The 18702-nt window shown below is 42.5% G+C and overlaps 1 protein-coding gene across 4 annotated transcripts in view; it reads right to left on the bottom strand.

The window, feature by feature from the left end:
• ANKRD6 (ankyrin repeat domain 6) overlaps positions 1-18702 on the bottom strand; it is a 40898-nt gene that overhangs the window by 17250 nt on the left and 4946 nt on the right. For 3 of the 4 annotated variants that reach the window (XM_054396430.1, XM_054396437.1, XM_054396445.1), the window contains exons 2-4: positions 11070-11168; positions 2513-2611; positions 1663-1761 (exon numbers count right to left, since the gene is read on the bottom strand). In XM_054396430.1, coding sequence (XP_054252405.1) covers positions 1663-1761; positions 2513-2611; positions 11070-11168 — 297 coding nt within the window. The remainder of the gene's footprint in view (positions 1-1662; positions 1762-2512; positions 2612-11069; positions 11169-18702) is intronic. The other variant, XM_054396452.1, reaches the window with a different exon arrangement.

Here is an 18702-nt window from a genome sequence, read left to right as displayed (position 1 = left end):
GCCCTGGCTGCCAGAAAAACTGTCAAAGATTATGCCTTGTTGTCAGTAATATAAAAAGCTGAGAGACCAAAGAAACCATTTTGGGATTAAGGAGATTTAAGTTCTTCATTTTTCTTGAAATCAAAAGTGGTAAAAGCATGTGTGTGTCTGTGTCTGTGTCTGTGTGCATGCACAATTCCCACATTTTTCAGCCCGTCCTGAGAAAAGATCCTGTCCTTTAAAAACCACCCTAACAGTGAAATGCAAAGGGAGAGAGGATTGTGTTGGTAGGACATCAAAGACCAGTGCAAGAGATGCTCATGCAGTATTAAAGTCTGCCAATCATATTTCAGACATCAACCCTGCTGAGCTATTCTATGAGAATAGAGGTTGTCTCCAGTTGACAGATGCTGTGTTGTAAGCTAAATCTTCTAATACCCTGAGGCATCCAAGCATGCAGGGTAACCAGACTTGCATCTTAAGCCCACACCTTTGTACAGAAGCACAGACAGAGACAAGCATGTCCAGAGATAGGAGTGTAAGGGTTCACAAGAACAGAAAGAGAAGCATGGGAAGTTCCTTCAAAGCAAATCTAGGTGAATTTTACAGCAAAAGCAATTACAGAAAATAAAAATTGGAAGTGGGAGCAATATAAAAGAAGGAATACACATAAAATAATATAAAAGTTGATGCCATTCCATACCACAAAGTGACCACAACTGTAGGAAGATAGTCATGTGTGTACTGCAGGCATACACACACAGAGAAACATGATGCCCAGGCAATGTGCCTTTTGGCTCAAAATTTAAGACCTTGGCCAGCTGTCTCATTTCTTCCATAATCTATTTCAGTTGTTGTTTTAGAGACACGTTTACCCCAAAATAAAAAAAAAGCTCAGAGATGACATAAAGCCATCCCAAAGCCTTCCCACCTGTAACAGAGGACAGAATGCCAACTGTGCAATCTGACCACCCCATCAGCACAGAGGTCCAAACCCTGCCTCAGCACACACCATAAGCTGCTACCTCCATTTCCTAGACTATCCCATTGTGATTTAGTGAAATGCAGTCTCCCACAGGTATTACAACTAGAACAGAACTAAGACTCCTTGCTTTGTTATTCTTTCCTCTAAATTCCTCTCAAGGTATTACAAATATCAAAAGGAACATAATCCAGGTTTCTTACAAGATTTTGGTAAGAGCCTATGCTCATATATTAGGAAGAACTTTCTGCCATAAGACTTTTTCCCCCTCTCTGTGGCTTATGTTCCCTTTTGTTGCTTAATTGCTAGAAAGAAAAAAAGGGGGGAGGGGGAAAAAGGATTTTGACTGCCATTTTCCTATTAATACAATTCATTTTCACTTTAAATCTCACCAGTCACCATGAATCTGCTTGGTATAAATTAGAGCACCATGGAGATTTCCAGGGGAATGCCAGTGTTGCTCAGCTGTAATTAATGTATCATTCAATGTACTACTACTGAGGTCCTCCTGCATCAGCTGCCAAAATAGGAATTTCCTAATGCCTGTGGAGGAAACATTTAGGCATAATAAATGCAAAAAAGGAAGAAAAAAGACCCACTAGGAGCTGGTCCCCCATCCACTGAGAAATGCCATGACCAGAAATCTCCAGTGCTCAGAATCAGCCACCTTACACCACTGAAAGCTTCTCCACGGGTCTCACCTTGTTCTTGGCAAGAACATTGGCTCCTGCTTTAACGAGCACTTTGGCAGACTGACTGAATCCATGCCAACAAGCTTCATGGAGAGCAGTGTTCCCATCCTGAAGAGCACACACATAAGTGAGAAGGTTAGACCTGTGGTCACATACAGAGTAATGCTACAGTCAAAATGCAGCAGCTGCAGGCCCCACTTGCCCCCTTCAAAACCAAGACATTGTCCTTTCCTACTAGACTATTTTCTATTTTCTTTTAAGAAGTGGGTAAAAACATTGTGATCTTTTTTGTTTGGAACTTGGAATTAGATTTATTTACTCCCAGACTAAATTTACAGCCTGAGATTCCCCATTTCTGGCATAATCAAGGGGAACTGTTCAGTGTCTTGTGTAAGGTATAACATCTTTATACACTTCTTTAATTTTTCCTTTAATAAACTGAGAACAGACTCCTCAAGTTTTTGAACTATTAGTCTGATATAAAATAATTATCATCATCATCTTCAAATTATAGAACTGTCAAGGTTTGGAAAGGACCTCAAGGATCATCTAGTTCCAAGCCCCCTGCCATGGGCAGAGACACCTCACACCAGATCAGGTTGCTCAGAGCCCCATCTGGCCTGGCTTAATTATAATAATAATGACAATAATAATGATGATGATGATAATAATAAGAACAACAACAGTAACTTATATTAAAAAGATGTTGCAGCTTTTTTCCCCCCAATGTAACCGTTCCAATAACTTTCAAAAGATCAGGTACTTATTCAGGACTATAAACCATAACTTTCTCTCTGAGACCTTAACACTACTGGCTACCAAGGCTGCCATCCCACAGGGCTTTGCCTTTGCCTGTTACCTTGTCTTGCCTGTCCAGAGCACACCCCTCTTGAATCAGAGTGGCTATAACATCGGTGTTCCCTACAACAGCTGCCCGGTGCAGCGCTGTCTGATCACCCTGCAAAAAAAAAAAAAGCAGCAGATTTGTGACCAGTGCTGCCATTCCCCACTCATTGTGACTCCATGCAAATGCATACAACACACAGGGACTGCATCTCCATCGCACCTACTGTTTAAATTCTTCCTTGTTAATCACTATCATTAAAGGTTCAAGATGAATGAAGGTACTGAAAGTATCAGAGAGCTACAAACCAACTGTTTACAGAAGCTTGCAAGTCATCACAATCCCATAAACAGCACTGAAGCGTTCTGAAAACATAGTAGGAGTAGAAGGCTGTGGATCTAACACATTGGGCACTGTGTGTCTGATCATCAACAGTTTCTCTAGGGAACTGAAGGGAATTACAGGCTGTTGTAACTCATCATCATGATCCTCCTGTACTTAACACTAACAGAATGAGGCTCTCCTGTTTTGGCTCTAATTGCCCCATCAGCCCTGCTTTGGATAAGGAATGTGGGAACACAGAATCACATTGGCTGGAAAAGACCTCTAAGATCATCAAGTCAAAAGACCTATAAGATCATCAAGTCATCAAGATGAGATCAATCTCTTCACCACCTCTGACGAATTTACCAATTAGTGCTAAGAGTAGAGGCGATTTTATGATGAGGAACACAACCATAAGACATCATCTTCTTTCATTTAAGCAAGTGAGCAATCTTGAGGTCAAAGCAACTTTCATTTCCAACTGACCTGCCACACAGCACCAACAAGCAAGATTGATTTCCTTTATGGACAAGTTTCCAAGAGAAAGGATACTGATGAAGTCATCTTGTCTGACTGCCCATCTATCTCCCCTGTAACAAGTGTTGAACTCATATGCTGAACTAGAGAGCCCAGGACTAATTTTCTGCAAGCCCTCCAGAAACTGAAGACTAGGGAGAAGCAAACCCCTGGCCCTGCCCATCAGGGAGTTTCTGTACATTTCTGTGTGTTGGTGAGACTGTGACAAAAGAGGGGGAAGGTTTATGCAGCAGTATGTAGGGCTGTAAGACTCCAACTGATGGGAAAATTAGCTGCAGTAGCTCCACTGCTGCCAAATGGGTCTTGGCTTTCCTTTGAACTTGTACACTTGCAGGCCAGAAAGCCAAACATATCCTGGGCTGCATCAAGAGAAGTGTGGCCAGCAGGTCAAGGGAGGTGATTTTCCCCCTCTACTCCACTTTTGTGAGACCCCATCTGGAGTACTGCGTCCAGTTCTGGAACCCCTATTACAAGAAAGATCTGGACGTGCAGGAACGTGTCCAGAGAAGGGCCACAAGGATGATCAGAGGGCTGGAGCTCCTCTCCTCTGAGAACAGGCTGAGAGAGTTGGGGTTGCTCAGTCTGGAGAAGAGAAGGCTCTGAGGTGATCTTCTTGTGGCCTTCCAGTATCTGAAGGGGGCCTACAAGAAAGTTGGGGAGGGACTTTTTAGGATATCAGGTAGTGATAGGACTAGGGGGAATGGAACAAAGCTGGAAGTGGGGAGATTCAGGCTGGACGCAAGGAAGAAGTTCTTCACCATAAGGGTAGTGAGACACTGGAACAGGTTGCCCAGAGAGGTGGTGGAAGCCCCATCCCTGGAAGTTCTTAAGGCCAGGCTGGATGTGGCTCTGGGTAACCTGATCTAGTGGGAGGTGTCCCTGCCCACAGCAGGAAGGTTGGAACTAGCTGATCCTTGAGGTCCCTTCCAACCCTGACGATTCTATGATTCTACTGAACTTGCAACACCGAAGCACAGCCTGGGTCCAGACACAAAGATTGGCTTCAAAGCTCTACACACAGCCTTTGTGAATAAACAGAGTGGGAATCAAATCTGCTTTTGCATATCTAGATAACCGTCACCAAAACCACATGCAGGGCAGAGGTGTTCAGTGTATCCTGAAGAGAAAAAGCTTGCAGGAAGCTAGTCCTAAATGTTAAATACTAAACCTAGAGGAATTTCTGTATTTTCTGTTCTGTAGCCTAAAAGTCATTAGATAATTGGATAATTTGAATATTTTGTTCTCAATGGTAATTAGCAGCTGTCTTAAAAATTGCTGGGGGGGGATGTGGGTGTGAGTGTGTTTCTGCTGTGCTAATGCATAAAACAGTTATTAACCCATAAGGGAAAAATGAGCATTGCTATCCACAACTTTTTAGTCACACCTGCAATGCCAGCTCCCACCACCAAATCATTAAATCATCTTGTAATCATCAAGTTGATTTTAAAAATTGTGTTGAAGGCTTTTTTTTTTTTAAGTTTCCTATTTATGTTTTGTCTATAGAGTTCACATACTCTGCCAGTATTAATAGGGACAAGAGCAAAAGTAAATCACAGTAGAATGGGACGTGTTTTACAAGATATTAAGAGATTTTGGACAAAGACAGTAATGATTTCCTCTGCCACGAGGACAGGCTGAGGGAGCTGGGGTTGTTCAGTCTGGAGAAGAGAAGGCTCCAGGGAGACCTAATAGCAGCCTTCCAGTATCTGAATGGGACCCACAAGAAGGATGGAGAGAAACTGTTTGCAAAGGGCTGTGGTAATAGGAGAGGGGCACTGGCTTCAAATTAGAGAATGCACAGAGGTAGTTGAGGCTCCATCCCTGGAGATGTTTAAGGTGAGGCTTGATAGGGCTCTGGGCAACCTGATTTAGTTGAGGATTCCCCTGCTTACTGCAGGGGGGGTTGGACAAGATGACCTTTGGAGGTCCCTTCCTACCCAGACCATTCTATGATTCAATGATTCTATAGTCACAGGAATTGTGACTTTCAGAAAAATATAAAGTAAGGAAAAAACTGACAGCACTGCAAGTTCTCCGAGCTTGTGCATTTGTTCTAAACTTAATGACAACCAAAATGTTATGGAAAACATCCAAATTACACCATCCCACAAGTGTAAGTGTCTGATAGCTTCCAGTAACTATTACTGTACAGAAATCTGCTTCACACTTTTTTTTTTTTGGATAATGCATGGTACTGATGACTGGCACAGCCAGTGCTACTGAAGCAATGGGGAATGTCAACAGTGCAAAGGTTATTTCATCTGACTACCATGAAGTGGAAAGTAATCCCTCAACCTACCCCTGCCAAGTGGTACTGCTGCACATGCAAACTACAGAAGATACTACAGTAAGACTAAAACAAGATAGCATCTGCCACTGAGATGGATGAGTTCAAACAATGGTTGGTTCTTACTTCTTCACAGTCTGGAAAATTGATTATGAAGAACAAATTGGAGACAGGAATGGGTTGTATTGGATTTAGTCTGTAATTAAGGGCCTGCTGAAATCAAGGCTCTTCTTGCCATTAGCCCAACTCCATCACAGTAATTACAGTGAGGTCGAAGGTGATTCAGCTTTTCTGGACTTGTCAGTGTGACAGCTGCTTCTAATGGCATCTGAGTTAAATTAAGGACAAGCACATATCTGGATAGTGGGATGCACACCTCACTGCTGCAGGAGCAGCCCCCTCCCTCAGGGAGCCCAGCCCATGTGTGAGAAGGCCATTCATCAGGACTGCAGAGTGGCACCAGGACAGCTCCAGCCATGCCTAGGCTTTGTCCCATACTATGCTGGGGTCTTCACAGTGGAAGCCTGGATAGGTAAAGGGACATAAGACCTAGACAGTGCAGGCTCAGGTGCCTCCTGCCCAAGGTGTGGGCTTTGATGCTGGCATATTCCCCACACAAACATGGGGAGACACACATATCTAAGTGTAAGGTCCAACCAGCACCCTGGCCAGGTAAATAAATATCTCATCCATGTAACAGAGAGTGCTGAAAGAGTATCTCAAATTTGCCCTGCCTCAACTGGACTGAGGCAGCTTCCAGTGAAAAGATGGCAGGTACCAATATCCTGGTGAAAGTCACTACCACCCACTGCCAGGCTTCTCAACCAGCATGGCAGAACATGATCAACCATTCTCTTGGACATCAGCACACACATGAATCTTACACACCTTAGGGTGCTGTGGAAGCTGGACCACCAGCTTGTGATGGCTTCTACATACAAGTCTCTGAGCAACCAAGCCACAGATGACATAGCCACCACACTGCCTGCACTGCTGTGTCACTAACCTGTCTTGCCTCACCACCAGCAGAGGAGAGTCAGAGAGAAGAGGTGAGATCTATTTCTTTCACAGTGTGAATTTTTGGACAGTGTAATCACCAACTCATTTATCTTTTCTTAATTGCTAAAATAACCATCTCTGAAAGCACTCTGCCTTTAGGGGGCTGTTCCAGAGGCTTGGAGAGCAATTACAGTGGTAAATGCACATTAACTGCCCAGACTGCTATGTTGGGCACAGTTTATGATCCTATTTGTAAGTGATTTATGCCTTAAAGAACAGATCACAGATCAGTAGCAAAGAAGAAAGAGAACTCCAGTGCTGTGCCACACAAATGTGACCTTTACAGAAACCACAGCCTGCCCAAATGCAGATGTGGGCTTGAAGCCAAAAAGACACTTAGGTGCTTAAGTGGGGCCTGGTAAAGTAAGGCATTTGTCTCCACCACTGTGTCTTCGATCCACGTCCTCAGCTGCCGAAAAGCAACTCAAACTCAGGCGTTTCCATTCCAATGCCTCTGACATCTCAGCCTGCACACTGCTACAGTGCAGCACAGTCATGGTGGCACTGAGGTCATTGTGTAGCACACACCCCACCCTGCCACAGCTCCTAATACAGCAGTTTCCTCCTTTGCTGAATAATATGAAGCAGCTGATGGGACCACTGGGACCAGATGCCTAGGCACCACATAGCCATCCAGTTTACGTTTGAAGTTCACCCCAAGGGAAAGGAAACAATACAACTTACAAAGGGGTTTCAGGTACTTCTGCCAGCTCTACTGGGTTACTGGAGTCTCTGTTACGGACTCTGCTGCTCCAGTGTTAGGAGATTTGGTTCACACTAGTTGTAATACATTGCTACCCTTTCTCTGATTTAAAAATATACTGTAACCACTGTATTTTGATTTCCTATTCTCCAAAGCATCCATCAGTTGTACAGACTCCTTTAAAGCCTCTTTCCATTGTCACACTTTGCCTCCTCACTGCCTTTCCATGTTTGCAGAAATTACCAAAAGATCTTGCTACAGGAGAACTGCACCAAAGTAACCAGCAAAAAAAAGTGCCTTCAAACCCTGGAACAAAGTGCTGGACAGCACTTGTAGTTATGCTATAAAAGCAAACCTCTAAATTCACAGTAGAAAGTTCAAAATACTTCAAATATAAACTATATTAATGTGCTAAACACTTGCAGGAGTATATGAGCATAGAGGGATACCTTGAAGCAGCTGCACACAAAAGAAACTGAATGTACTCCAGCGTTACTGTGCTGCTCTCCTTCTCCTTTCTAAAGAAAGGCACAGATCATGATACACAGCAAGAACTTCACTCTGAATGATAAATGATTGATGCATGACCAGCAGCAGTGATTAAAGCATGAAAAAAATAATCATGAATGAAACAAATCAGATCTTAAATGAGACTGAAATGGGAATACAGGAATAAACCACATTGCATATTTACATTCAGCTAGAAATTATGATGTTACTGTTCTATCTGAAATTAATTTTCTGCTTCTTAAACTGGAGCTTCCAGAAAGGAAGTCTTGGAGACTTGGGTCTTTGTTTTAAGTCAACTTATTTTCCCAGTTAGACTTTCAGAGCACACAGACAAGCAGGAAACTTGATACAGAGCACCCAGCACAACACCCACCAAGCAGTCATGCACCACAGAGGAGCTCGGTCACACCAGACTGTTAGGCCAAAGTTTTGCAGCATGCAGCTGTGGGAGACATCAAGCTCAAGGCAGGGTTGATGCACAAGATTTCTAACCTCCTTCTCTTTTTCTGATCTTCTAGGTTCCTTCCTAGCCTTTCTCTTCTGGTTTCTTTTATCTTTTTCGTCCTTGATTTCCTTCACCAGGATAACCTTCTCCTTGACTAGTTCTGAGGTGTGAGCTGTGTGGATACTCATTGACCACTCAGAGATGGCATTGGGATCCCAGTAAGAGTTTTCAGTATTGGCAGGGAGAAGGAAAGAGTTAGCTCCCGGGGTGGCGTACTCTACAGAGCTGGACTCCATCGGATGAAATTCATAATAATCCCACTCCAGGCCACTGGAGGTCATTCTTCAACTAGTTCTTACTGTGTTTTAAAGAATGCATCTGTAGAACATGAAGTGAGTGTTTTAATCTCTTCACAACATTTAGCAGCTTTTAAGTTTCTACTTAGCATGTGGCAGATGAAAAGTTAGTCTTGCATTAATTCATTAGCTCAAGAACTAATCAGCTAATGAGTTTTATTTGGAGTTGATAAATAAAATGAGTTTAGATTTCTCTTGTTATTTAGAAAAATAATAATATATAGTCATCTTTTTAGAGCCTGGAGACAAAAAAAATCAACTAAGTAATTTATTTTTCCATTAAATATGATATTCTCCCACTCTCACAAGCAATTTACTCTCTAAACCTAGATCTGTATTCCTGAAAGCAAGCAATAAAAGATACAGATGAAAATCAACACTTGTAACTAAGATGCCTTCACTGCCAAATGAGCACACAGTGAAAGTGACCAAAGGCATAATCAATAGATTGCAACTAAGAGAATATGAACATATTGTGGGGCATAAATAAAATGTAAACATAAATTACACAAAGAGAAACCATACACAGAGAAACTTCTTTGAAGACCTATGTAAAAGGAAAACAGAAATATTTTAGTTAATACCTTTTACAAGCAAAAAATCTTCACCTGGAATTTTAGCAATCCTCCTCCTCTGAGACAAATCCAAACACACCTTTTGAGACTCTCAATTCCTGAGGCTCTCCTCAACCCCAACCAGTACTAACTACAGAGCTAAAATCAAAATACATTTTAAAGAAACAGTATCTGTGAATCAAGCATGCATCTATTCTGTTCAGATTAGTCACTGTGTTTAGAATCCAGTTGCTGTGAACAAAGCCCTTGATAAGTTTGCAAGGCAAGTGAAATTGGTTTTCTATGAGCTGAATATTTCTACAGAGCAAGAATCTTTGCTGAACTGAAATGGTACTAAAGGCTGACTCACTGATTTCCCATTCTGACTTTCATGTTTACATACAAACACCCTAGATTTTAGTCCTAAAGGATTTTAAGAACCCCAGATTTACTCAAAAAAAAAAAAAAAACCAGTTTTCAGAGAAACCCAATGTGACCAAATCAGCAGAAGCTCTTGCATTCCTAGAGCAGTGACCTGCTTTTCCCAGGAAAACTGACTGTACCCAAAACGTACCTGCAATTTATTCTTAAATACCTGGTGAATCATTTTTGCAGGGAGAAGTCAAAACCCATATGCAGGATACATCTGAATAAAGTGATACTCCCATGACACCTGCATAACTGCTCCATTTCACAGACGGGCTTAGGGAAAGAATCAAGAGCACAGAAAGCAAAGTTTCTTCCCAGCAAAAGTTTCCAAGTAGGAAGCCGGCTGCAGCAGTGCTTGTCCTGAGCTTGTCAGGCAGACTGCTCATGTCTCACAGGGAAGCAGCTACTCATGCAGAAGAGGAAACCAGTTTTCAATTTCTATAGATATTTAAGACTCTCTAGATGCAAACTAAATGCCTAAGGGGGGTTTCAGAAGGCACCTACACATTTCCAGTGTCCTTTTAATAGTCATACAAGTGCCTCCATTAACTACTTTTGGACCTCTAGGTCCTTTGAAGTATCTTCACCTTATTTGTTACAGGGGGAACAAAAGCAAACCTTCCTCAAACTTGTTCCAGCACGCTATCAGAAGTTAGCAATGAATCTGAAGAAGCTGTTGCACATTTCAGCCTACACCTTTGTTCAACAAAATGAGGTAACCCAGACCATATTGCCTCTCACTCCAATATGCCTTAAGCATGGTTCAACGTTAGAACTATTCTTATGGAGAACTGAGAAGCTCCAGTAGGTACATATTTTACCAAATGAAAACTAATTACCATTTGCTAAATTCAGACCTGGTTTTGTTGTGCTGATGTTTCACCACGTGACAGTCTCACAGATGGAACCACCCCACATCAGGTGCAGCTGCCAACAGGAAGATCTCCCTGTGATGCTGCACAGTGCTCCAGGCAGCTGCTCCATACTCTGCACATTGCAGCACATCTACACAAACAGCAAACATCACAGTGGATTTGTTCCCTACCTGATGTTCTCCAGAGGGTTCTCACACAGTAAAGCAAACTCTTATGTCATGTCTATACCAAGTGGCAGGCAACAACTCCCACAGCTCCTCTCACTCACCCGGTGCAACCAGAGCTTTTTATAAAGCTCTGCAGCTTCAGCAAGAGGACCAAGCTATTTGTTAAAAACCACCACATTTTACATTGTCTCCTATGCAGTTTTGCATCTCCAAATTAGAAAAAAAAAAGAGATTTTATTTTAATTTAATCCTCCTTCAAAGAAGTGAAGGTTTACTGTTATCTGCTTTTCCCCTCCACCCCATGCAAGAAGGCTGTATCTACTTACATCATCCTGAATATCCAGGTCACAACCCGCCTTCAACAAAACCTGGACAACGTGGAGATGACCCTTGTGGGCAGCAAGATGCAGGGGGGTCCGCCCATGCTATAAATGAGAATAATAATACCTTAATATTAGGCATGCTGGTCAACCAGACTTTGATCTGTTTTTCCTCATTCTTCTATCCATACCTTGCTCTATGAAACGTGCAATAGCAGCAACTGACATATTAGTGGAACAAAGGCATTGCCTTAGTTCTGTGTATGCTTAGACCTCCTCCACCCCCTTCTGCAACATTTCAGTTCATCCCAATGACAGTCTAGAAAAGGGTTATTATACTCACACAGGGATACTGTGGCATATTAAGGGCACAGACCCCCATGGTATCTGAGAAGGAGACTCAACGACACCATAGATAGCTCCAAGATACTCCCTTACAAATTCAGATCCAGCTTTATGTCGATGCCTACAGAGAATTCAATGACCCTCTTGTTTCCATCCCTCTGGAGCACAGAATTGACAACGACTTTCAGCTTCACAGAGTTGCAGTAGTGAGCTAATACACACATCATCATGGGTAGGTACCATCTTTGCCATAGAAGAATTACTGGACTGTTGTGTATGACAAATGCTCCCCTTAGAAGGAATGCAAGGTTTGTGTGGTAGTTTTAGGCTATCCCTTTACGTTGGTTTTTTTTTTTTTCACAGATTTTGAACAGAAAGTAGTAGAATGTAAATAAACCACTACTGGGTGTAAAAAGGAAAATAATGATTATTCTAAACAATCCCATTGGAGAGATATCTACCATAAGATTTAGTTCCCAAAAGAATCTCTCCCTTCTCGCTTCCTCAGGGCTGGGACATACTAACTTGCTTTTGCTTGACCTTGGCTGCATTGTTTTGGGTGGTATTAACTTCTCTGCTTCTGTCTCTTGTCCCTTGTGTAGAGGGGGGTAGGGGAGGAGGCAGGGAAGGGAGAAGCTGTTGCAGCTCCCCTGGTCTTTGGCCAAGGGTGTCCTTGTGCTGTTTATTAATTGTAAATAGCTGTAAATATCGTAAATGTCTATTTGTACATATTCATTGTGTTCCATTGTAGATGATAGTTTTGCTTGTAAATACAGCTTTCATTTGCTTCCAACTGAGCTGGTCTGGTAACATTAATGTTGGGGGGGAATTTTCAACCCACCACAGTTTGTAATCACTCCAATTGACTTAATGTGTACAACCTCATTTTGCCAAAGACCTGTCAGGATTTTTTTAGACAATATTTATTTTTAAACACTATCAGGTTCTAATGCACATGAAAGTAAGAGCATAAAACAGTCATTAGACACCCAATCTATTGTGTAATCAAGGACAGCTTCCTAATAAAAAGAAGGACAGAAAAGTTGTAATTACTGAGGTGGATACAAAATGCATAGTTTAGGAGGAAAAAAAATGAAATTTTACTGTAAAATCGATTTATTTTCTTTTTAAAAAAGAGCATCTCCCCATCAAAAGGGTTCCAAACACCTAGAGTGAAATGACAAGAGGAAAACAATAGTGACTTGTAACTGAGCCACACACATCATCCTTTGACAGAACTTAAAATGAAACATTTAAGGAAGAGGGGAACAGGCTGCTTCTCCTAAAAGAGACAAATGAATCAATGTGAAAAGAGGGTCAGAAAGGGAAGAGATTGTAGAAGGCTGCCTGGACAATAGAGGAGAGCTACAATATCAGATTCCCTAAATATTTAACCCATACAACCTAAAAAAGAAAACCTGAGAATCAAGAACTAATTCTTGCTCTAGAAAGTGTGTGTGTGTGTGTGTGTGTGTGTGTGTAAAACCTCAAAGCATCAACAGGAAAAGCAAGTGAAACACCTGAAAAACTGCTAAACAGCAACACTCTGAAACTGTTCATTGCAAATTTTATCTCACTATAATTAAGAAAACAGGATTCCAGACACTGTTAAAATCACTCTCTCTTCACAAAGAATCCTGTTTTCTCCACAAGGTGTTAAAGGAGATAAAGAAGAGTTATCTTACTCTTCACCTGTATCTATTGTATATCTATTTCTTCATTACTGCTGCTCTTATCTATTTTTCTACCTGGCTGGAAAAGATCATAAGATCATTGAGTTCAACCACAACCTAACATCTCCCTGTACACAACTGCTAGACCATGTCTCCAAGCACCACATTCAAATGTCTTTTAAACACCTCCAGGGATGGTGACTCCACCAGTTTCCTGGGCAGCCTGTTCCAGTGCCTAATGACCCCTTCAGTGAAGAAATTTTTCCTAATATCTAATCTAAACCTCCCCTGGTGCAACCTGAGGCCATTTCCTCTTGTCCTATCATTTGTTACCAAGTAGTGGCCCCAATGTATCACCTCCAGAAGGAGGAAACATCTCAAGAGCTGTCTGTCTACTAGTGGCCTGAAGTAAGCAGAAGGCAACCATCAGCTCTCTGAAGTGGAAAAGCTACCACAAGCAAATAAAAAAAAGCAAGCTCAAGACAGGACTGTTTACACCCAGTAAATCCCACGCCTATATAGGGAATTCAGCCTCTTTGGAACAAAAAGAAAAACGAGGGTTGAAATCCACAGAACAGCTGGGGACAAAACATTGTGTCATTACCGACTAGTTGTGCTGCACTTCGAAACGTTTAAACACTGATTAATTGTCTCAAACCATTCATCTTGAAGGGCCAGATCTAAGGAAAAAGTCCTCACCCACTCTGACACTTGGGTTTCTGAAAACAGCTCATTCCCACACTGGGAAACTTCCATTCCTGCCCTGCTGAAGGCATGGGAATGGCTCACTTTCAGCTGTCACCACTGCCCTTGGGAGCCATCCAGCCTGCTGACTTCTTTCTCGTTGTGGTCACGTCCCTAAACGCCTGCCCCTACAGCAAAGAGCACTGAGCTGCACTGAAAATGCTTCCTTATAATCATCCTGGAGGAGAGCCAGGCTGATGTTGCTCTTCCAGGTAACTCAGTAGCAGGAGGCACAAAAGTCTCCAGGCAACGCAGGAAGGAAAAAAAAAATAGGAATGGGGGGGGGGGGGGGAAGAAGAAAAAGCAGCCAGATTGATCAATCATACCTGGCTATGAACAAAGCTGGGATCACAAATATGTGCTCCAGCATGTTCAGGTTTATGGGTTCTTTCTACATTACTTAATGGCAATCCGTAAATCACCCAATCCGGCCACCTCACTTCCCGGCAGGTTACTAAAATGTCATGAAAACAATTTATTGCAATCTGTGCATGGAGCAGAAAAAATCCCAAACTCAATTTGAAGCCAGCTTGCCGACTTTAAAAGGAAAACAGCATCAATTACTTGGATATATCCCAGCAGGGAAACTTTCTGATAAGATAACCATATCTAACCACTGAAAAAATGCTGAGCTGCAGCCAAAGGTGCTGTGTTAAAAGTAATCTATCAAAGCAGAGTATGAGTTTACTACAAGGGACGTGTTTTCCTCCCCCAACACACCCTCTTAGGCAATGGCCACACAGAGTGTGCCCAGAGGCAGGGATACAAGCACCAGAAAAGGTTTCAAAACCACAGAAGATCCAGATGGTGTGACCTTCACCTGTCCAGTGCCTTAAGGCACACAAAAATAAATCCGCCCCAGGGAACACAATTAGCCAGAGGAGGCTGGCTGAGGGAGCACCAAGTTCTCCTATCACTGACACCAACTCATCCCCTGTTCTCAGTAGCTGGGCAGCCTCTCAGTGCTCATGGCCAGCCAATGGAGATGAGTGCTCAAAGGGAGAGAGCACTTGATGGAAGGGGCACTGTGGGGCCAGGGAGAGCTGTCAGCAAGGGTCACCTGGCGGTTCCTGTCACTCAGAGAACACAGATTCACATTAACTGTGCATTTGTCTCCTAGCAACACAGAATCAAGCAGGCTGGAAGAGACCTCCAAGATCATCAAGTCCAACCGATCACCTAACCCTGACTAACCAACTAGACCATGGCACTAAGTGCCTCATCCAATAAATCATCATCCCCAAGCATTCAAAAACTTCAGCCAGGTCCTCAAAACTCAGGGTTTTGTTTAAAAATAAAAATAATAAATAAATAAATATTGAGTTATTGAAATGGAAGACTAGAGGATTCTTTTTTATTTCAGAAGGTTTGTGTGTTTTGAGATTTTTTTTCTATCCAAAAAACTTAGGTTCAGAGACATCCCACTGACTGGATACCCCTAGAGAGAGAAGTTCAGAGACCAGAGCTACTGCATGCATGTAGTTCTTGATTTCTTCCCACTACAAAGGGGCACTATAAATGAGAACCAAGATGGGAAAGTGGGAAGGAGGATCAGTTCCAGTACATTAAACTGATTAGAGGCTAGGGCTTCTGGAAGCCTGAAGTGATCATCTTAAGATTAATTATAATGCTGCAAGAACTGGCAATGCCAGATTTTCTTTTTCTCCCCAGTAACGTCAAAATGAGAGCAGAGATGGGTGATACATCTGGACAGTGTTCCAGCGTGGGAACACAAACACTGGAAAAACACTCCCACCCAGCTCCCCACACAAGTACGTCCGTGCATATGCATGCAGACACCAATCCAGAACAGACCGGGAGGGGGAGACGAGGCAATTTGCATTCCCCTCATGCTTGACGACAAACTTGCAGCACGGCAAGCTTTGGGGAAATATTCCATGGGTTCATGCCACAGCAGGAAGCCCCAGCAGCAACACTTGAAGCTGCTCTTGCCTTCACATCTGTAAGTCAAACCAACAGCCCACAGTTTGTCTCTCATCACAATGCATCCTACCTAAAATACCTAGTTGAAAAGGGATGAAGGCAGACAGATAAATTTCCCTCTGCATGTCTCCTCCATAAAGACATTTCACAGTCACCATTGCAGCACCAAAAAGGAGCCTCATCTGAACACACAGACACACAAACACACAGACACACAAGTCCTAGTGTGAAAGGAAACCTACAGAAACAAGAGTGTCTCCTAAATGCTCATTGCAAGGAGACAACACTAAACCCAGGGACTGCTTGACATGCAGATTACCGACTTAAAAACTTACGAGCGTTTCCAAATATGAACTGTAATGGTTTGGGGGCTATTAAAGAAATAAAAATGAGAGACTACTACAGTTTGAGATTAATGAACCAACAAAACAATCATTCATTTAAAAAGAAAAAAAAAAGGCTATTTGCAGTTCTATTCAAATGTAAATGACTGCTTCAGTAGTCAACAAATCATACAAACCCTCCCCCATCGTGGGTTTATTGACAAAATAAATGGGACCCATTGCACTGAGGCTGCAACTTCCAACAACCCTGAGGCATTGCCGTAGCTATGGGGCATATCAGGTTGCAGCCAAGTAAGGTAAACAGCCATGTGAATTTCAGCAGCAAAATGCAAAAGCAGAGCTTTTGTTTGTATTTAATATGTATTCTAACTTCCAGACATGGACAGGTAGCCATGAATACTTAAAAGCAGAATTCTTTAGGAGCAGGTGCTAGTGTGTGCACCCTGCAACCAAACCCCTGCCTCAGCACCACAAGCCGCATGATCTTTCCTTGTGTTTATGTATTTGTAAATACTTTCACACAAGTACATTCATTTCTCCACCTCATCCTGCTCTTGTGCTGTGCAAGGACTGTTAATCTATTCATCCACTTTGCACTTACACAAACCCATGCCTATTTACATTTTATTAGAAAGCCTGAAACAAAACCCAAGTCTTGTCACATTGCTCACACTGATGATTTGTTAGACTGTTCTCCATGAATAACCTGCTCACTCAAGTCAGCAGAAAGTTTCTGATTGACCTCAATAGCCATTCAGCAAGTCCTTCAATGTTTGCTAGTCCTCTTTATTTTTATTTATTGTTTAAGACTGACACGGAGTTTCAAACTGAAGGAGCACAAAAATGTGTGTTTCTGTCTTAACCTAAAAAGCAAGACAAAAAGAAACTGATTTTAAAGATCTGAACATGCTCTGAAATTGAAATCCTGACAAGACTACGAGCATTCCAGCATTACAAAAGTGTTGCCATATGGCAGGTTCATAACACAACTAGTTAAAAAAATCAAATCAAACAGAATTACTGAAAACAGAAGCACTACCTTCTGCATTTCTATGGTTTTTACCAAACTGTCATCCTTTCTCTGCAGAATTCAATTTTATAGCTATGATTCTATCGTTATGCTCTGCAGAAGAGCTATATTCTGCTACTCTTTGGAAAAATATCCATAAAGCCCATGGTGCTCCACAGATTGGCATTAAAACTGCCTATGCTACCTTTATGACTTCCTCTGGCAATCTTTTCCACATTTAAGAGAGAAGTGGCCCACTCCTCTGTGTGTGACTGCTAATGCACAGTTTTTTCTGGCCCTATTAATTCTAGCTATAGAATGCCACATCCTATAATGCACGCTCCAGTGAAACCAACACCCAGTAATGCTTCGTTTTGGTGAGCTGTAGTGGAGAGGTTCAGACCTCAAAATGTCATCTCTGAGCATGGAACAAGCCCACATTAAGGGGCTGCTGTTTCCCCTGAAGTGCCTTGTTTCAGCCAGACAGCCTTGGGTTACACCTGAAGCTGATGCCTGGGAGGTGAAATCAGGCTTCTCTCCATCCTCCACCCACTGCTCTGGGGAAAAGATTGAGTAAAGGGCCAATCTGATCTGTCACTACAAACACTCCTCCTGTGCCACTCTGGTATGTCCAGAGCTCTCTGCCTAACTTATCTCAATTCACAAAATCCAAAGAAAAATAACCCAAGAAAAAGAGAAACACCCTGGGAGGACAGCAAGGCCGAGCAGCTCAGTGAAAGTCCCACTGCTTTGATGTCAAAGATGCAGCTGTCAGTCACTAGCTTCACTGAAAGAAAGCTCTACACAAAAGGACTGAAAGAAGGGTGCGGCTTTCTTCCTTGGAAGACTTGAAGATACCAGGCTCAGTTCTGAATTTTTCAGCTTTTGGAACATATTCAACCAAAATACTTTATAAGGGCACTGGCTTGTTGGAACAGCCAATTTGTATTTTTTACCTTTTTCATAAAGAAAAGAGCCATAAATTTCATGCCTGTGAAGAACGCCAACAAAAAGGCATGAAAATGGAAATATCTCTTTGTCCTACCAAGCAGAGCAGCAACAGAGAGGTTGAGAAGGTCGAGAAGGTGCCCTTTGAGAAAAGCAGAGCCATGAAGCCTCTGCTGAGCGTCAGACCATGCCCTCACTACAACCCCATGTCTACATTTATAGTCTGTATGTGGGGCTAAATTACAGCAGTTGCTTTATCACCCAGCGAGCCCTGCCCAGCTGAGAAGGGGAATCTGGAACAGTCGAAAAGACCCATGGGATGAAATTAGAATGGATTTAATGAAACAGCTAAAGTAATAGCAATACCAATACAAACACCAGCACAAAAGTTATGTTTGGCCCAGCAAATGCACCGTGGTCATAACAAATGGAAAAGCAGTCCTTGAGAGGAGCCCCACGCAGGAAACAAGAGACTTTCCCAATCCTCAGCAAATTTCCCCCTTTTTAAAGAGCATGGCCTTTACGGTTTGGATACACTTGGGAGCCAGCTTGGGTCAGCTGTCCTGGCTGACTCCAAACTGCTAATGGCCTTCAGCCCACTGAAGCCTACAATTTCGTCCCAGTGCATGCCT

Source organism: Indicator indicator, chromosome 2 (assembly GCF_027791375.1).
Source record: "Indicator indicator isolate 239-I01 chromosome 2, UM_Iind_1.1, whole genome shotgun sequence".
NCBI lineage: Eukaryota > Metazoa > Chordata > Aves > Piciformes > Indicatoridae > Indicator > Indicator indicator.
The sequence above is the reverse complement of the archived record's forward strand: the minus strand, read 5'-3'. Positions and strand labels throughout refer to the sequence as shown.